At 40.8% G+C, this 4,639-nt stretch overlaps 1 protein-coding gene across 1 annotated transcript; it reads left to right on the top strand.

The window, feature by feature from the left end:
* Nucleotides 1-1,449: 1,449 nt before the first annotated feature.
* LOC119775184 (jeltraxin-like) lies at nucleotides 1,450-4,262 on the top strand. The gene is made up of 4 exons (XM_038273072.1): nucleotides 1,450-1,486; nucleotides 2,883-2,985; nucleotides 3,077-3,374; nucleotides 3,710-4,262. Exons 1-4 carry the CDS (start codon nucleotides 1,450-1,452, stop codon nucleotides 3,926-3,928), a joined length of 657 nt encoding a protein of 218 aa, XP_038129000.1. The 3' UTR covers nucleotides 3,929-4,262.
* The last annotated feature ends 377 nt before the right edge of the window (nucleotides 4,263-4,639 follow it).

Raw genomic sequence — 4,639 nt, 5'->3', positions numbered from 1 at the left:
TTTGGCAACATTTTCATTTGATTTGTGTTTATCTGACTGTGTCCATCATCATTCCCCCACTAAATGAAAAAAGTAATAATTTATTATTATCTAGAGACTATTAATATCAGGAGGTGAAATGCAGCTATAAAAGAGCCGTGAAGTCATTAGTACGCTTTTCTGTTCCAATTGATCCATATCTATGCTGCGTCTTCGCATTAATACCAAATCCATACCTTCCTGTGTTCTTGCCAAGACTAGACTAGATGAGAACGCGAGTCCATGCTCGCATTCTTGTTAATTGAGAAACGGCCAGAGAAAAGGTGAGTTCACAGTTGGTGGGGAAAGATGCGGGAGACTGATGCTCTGTTCTTACTTGAACTAGCTGCCTGAATTGGAGGGTTGTAAGAGGTTCCAGTTTGTGGGGGCCTTGGCTGGTTGAAGGTGGACAAGTCGTTAGAGGGTGGTCAGGTAAGTTTATGGTAGCACAGAGGGGCAGCAGAGCAGACTGTCATCTGGAGACTTTGATGAGGTCAGAGCTCAGAAGAGGGGAGTTGTGGAACTCTCGGTCTCTATAGAGGTTTTCTTCCAGGGCTGGAAGGACTTGAAAGATCCCAGAGGATCTGAAGGTTTCCTGCCAAAGATTCACAAGAAACAAAATAGGTAATATAATGAATTCACTGGTAAAGTTCAGAAATAAACTAAGCAAAAGCTCAGAGGGGCTAGAGTACACAAAACAGGCAAACACTCTGGCGAAGAGGTGATGACAGTCAGCTGCTCATATACTCCTCTGAGGTGATGATGATTCCTTGCAGGTGGGCAAATCCTCCAAGATAGAGTAACCACATGGCGCCCGCTGGTGGATAAATGGTGGAACTGGAAAGGAAAACAAATTAACCCCACAAAACAAATTAACCCCCCATCCCCATCATTCCCCACCCCCCCAACCAACCTCCACCGGTGCCGGTCCAGAACAGCCTGAGGGCTGAGGGAACGGAAATCAGTGATAAGGGAGGGGTCCAAAATAAATGTACCAGGCACCCATGAGCGGTCCAACAGGTATTGCCAACCCTGTGACAGAGATGTCCTTTTCGTCAGCTGGGAACAGTGGAGGTTGATAGCCTAGCAACCTCAAAAGGGGACAGACCAGTGGCATATGAAATGTGAGAGTTGTGTGCATACTCTACCCAGGGTAGGTAAATGCTCCAGTTGGATGGGTTGGTCGTGGTCAGACATCTGAGAGTGGCCTCGAACTCCTGGTTCATGTATTGAACTTTGCTATTAGACTGTGGGTGATAGCCAGAGGTGAGTGAAACCTTGGCCTCAAAAGCCAAACAAAAATTTCGAGAGGATGTCCTGAGGATTTCCATGTAACCGAAACACACGTTTAACCAGGAGTTGAGCAGTCTGAAAAGCTGAAGGAAGTTTTCTCAAAGCAATCAGGTGGCAGGCTTAAAAAAAAGATCAATAATGGTCAGAATAGTGGTCATACCTTTGGAGACACGGAGTCCAGTGATGAAATCGATTGAAAGGGCCGTTTAGGAAAGGAATTCATATTAGCTGTAAATTTGCCATTATCCTCAGTTTCCTGCAACATTCTGTGGAACGTTGGTGCCAGAATATTCCAGAGCTCTTTATAAAACTTAGTAGGTAAACCACCTGGATCTGGAGCCCTTTTATTGGGCATGCTTTTTAAAGCTTCCTGAACTTCAACTGTTGTCAGTGGTGAGTCCAAGGTCAATCTTTCACTATCTGATAATGTAAGAAGGATTATTTTATCCAGAAATTGCTTGATGTCATTGTCTGATTGATTTATCTGCATAAAGATTTATAGAAATCTCGGATATTGTTGTTAAAGCTGAAGTCTGTAAGTTTTTAAAAATCACTTTTTTGTCATATTGGCTAAAACTGTCCCTATGCCCAGACAGCAGTACATGTGATATGTAACCTGTGAAAAAAATGCTTCAATTGGTCCCGCATACTGCCTGTAATTCAATCTGGAACGAATAATTCGGGACGAGTCAAAACAACCAATCACAGCCAGAGGAGCGTCTGATGGAGTGTCAATCACAGCTCACACACGCTGAGTCCCGCACCCCCCCTCACCGCTTAACCTGCCGCTGCCGCCCGGCTGCCGCAGTCAGGAGGACGCGCGTGGAAGTCATGGCGGAGCGACAGCCACCAGCGAAAGAGAAACTGCCCTTACTGCCCCTGCCGACAACTGCTTACACGACAAACTTCGGTATAACCAGCATCTTATATCTAGCTGCTTGGAGGTGAGTGTTATCGCTCTTACCGGTTCACACTCCATGCCGCGTACGCTGCTTGGACGCTTCTGGTCGCATGCGGTAGCCGCGCAGATGCTGTGAGAGGGGTGGAGCTTGGAGGTGGGGCATGAGTGAAGCAGAGAGGGTGGGGGAGTGGCGTGAAACCTGTTTTTCTTCAAATTTTCAGTCGAAGTCTGCTCTCTCCTCAATGTTACAGACTGCAGCTTCAATACATTCTGGATCATACCATTTTTTTAATTTTTGGCTTGTGCTTACCTGAGTGGATTTGACTTGAACTACACGTATGCTGCCATTTTACTTACGCACAGCTTTCGCAAGATCTCAGCCGCTCATTCCACCTCCCATTTGAGTGCCTCCTCCTTCTTTATAAATTCATTTTCTTTTTAATTAGTTTTTTTTATGTCTTAATAAAGGTCATTGGGTGGGTCGGGCAGCGCCCTGTATTGGCCAGCCACCACTGCTTAAATGTTGTTGTTGTTTTTTTTTAATTTATAGCAAAAGCTTAGAAAAAATTTACTTTCATCAAATAATTTCAGCCAAGAATTCATCTTTATTTTTATTGATTTATATGTTTATTCCCATCAATATATGCTAATTTGCAACTCCTTTTTTAAGATCTTTCAGGAAAAATGTTTACCTTCCCACAACAAACAAGCACAACAGAGGCGAGGTTTACAACACAAAGACAAGATATGAGGGCTGTCACCGTCTGTTTTAGGTAGGAATAGTTTTTTTCAATTTACAAGATAAACAGCCTAGGTATTGTTTTTTACACCCATGAAAAAACTATGTCTCTACTATGCTTACAGGTCCTTTACAGACCTTAAAAGAGAGCACTCCTTATTTTCTTTGGCTTTACCCACGGGAGCTAATGGCTTTCTGATAATAAAAAGTGCCCAAAGTGATGCGTTTGACATCTGGGTCCTGGAACAACATGTAAAGATTGAAGCACAGGACTTCAAGCTTAACATGTGGCAATCCATATGTGCAACATGGGATGCTTCATCTGGACTCATACAGTTGTGGTTAAATGGAAAGCCCTCAAGCAAGAAATATACCAGCTCTGGACACAGTATCAATGGACCAATGATCATTGTTTTAGGGCAGGTAAACTTTCAAGTAGTACACACTCTGGATTCTGTTTATTTTAGATTGTTATGCTGGATTCCACTGATTCTAAAATCTGGCCAGTGTTAGCAACATGTCTGCTTTAATAATCCTGAATCTTGTTAAAAATTTTAAATGAAAATGTCAATTTCTATTTTCGGATTTACTACCTATTTAATATTATTTACATAAGTGCAACATAAGTGCAATATCGGGATTTTTGTTATTTGACGACCATAGTAGAGTCTAGGTGTCAAATTACCATATACTTCTAAAGATGAGAATTATTTTGATCTTTTCAAAGTCTTAATTTTATATCACTGCATTTCTTACAGGATCAGGATTCATATGGTGGTGGTTTTGACACCAAGCAATCATTTGTTGGGATGATGGAAGATGTTCATATGTGGGACTACACCCTCTCCCCATGTGAGATCCAGGGCTATATGGATGAACATTACTATCCTGAGGGGAATGTCTTGAACTGGAATTCCGTAGAATTCCAGAGTGTGGGAAGAGTGCTAATAGAAGATAAACTAAGAGCTTGCAATTAGAGTTCCTGGATTTTTTTTTTCAGAATAAAAGAATTGTTGTGAATAAGGCATAAAGTTAATTAGGACTTTTAAAAACCAAGTCTTTTTCATTGTAAAATCAAATGTGTTTTTGTGTTTCAGTCATATGACTTCGGATTCACTTATCTTTTTGTTATAAACAATGATATTTTTACTATATGTATAAATAATTTCAATGGTGTCAATACTCATTAGTGTTCATTAGTGCAGGATTGTCGTGGGTTCTTCCTAACAGCCTCTGTGTTAGACTTTGATACGGTCAACTTGACTCCAAAATCATGAGAAAAAAAATCACCCTTGGTCGTGCTACATCACACAAGAGGCTAATGTAAGGATATACCGGTATATGTCAAATTAGAAAAAGTTGAACAATAAATGTACATTAGAATAATAAAAAAAATATCCTTGCAAATTAAAAAAACAAGACCTCTTCCATTTTCTCTTTTCTTTTTATAAGGATGGAAGTCTGCCCTTAATGTTGCTTAAATCTGATGTAGATATCACTCCTTTCACTTAAGAAAATCATTAACTCTTCCTCTTTATTAAGCAAATTTAAAACCAGACCCACCACTTCTGCTTAAAGGGTATCCTAATTGGTATCCTAAAAGTTTTCACTCCCCACTCTGGTCCAGTAATACCAACAATGAATCTGCTCTAAAAAAAAAAAAAAAACACTTTATTGTTACCACAAGA

The sequence above is a fragment of the Cyprinodon tularosa genome, unplaced genomic scaffold (genome assembly GCF_016077235.1).
Source record: "Cyprinodon tularosa strain WSP-4 unplaced genomic scaffold, ASM1607723v1 ctg854, whole genome shotgun sequence".
Lineage (NCBI taxonomy): Eukaryota > Metazoa > Chordata > Actinopteri > Cyprinodontiformes > Cyprinodontidae > Cyprinodon > Cyprinodon tularosa.
Note: the sequence above shows the minus strand (reverse complement) of the source record. Positions and strands in the feature narration are given on the sequence as shown.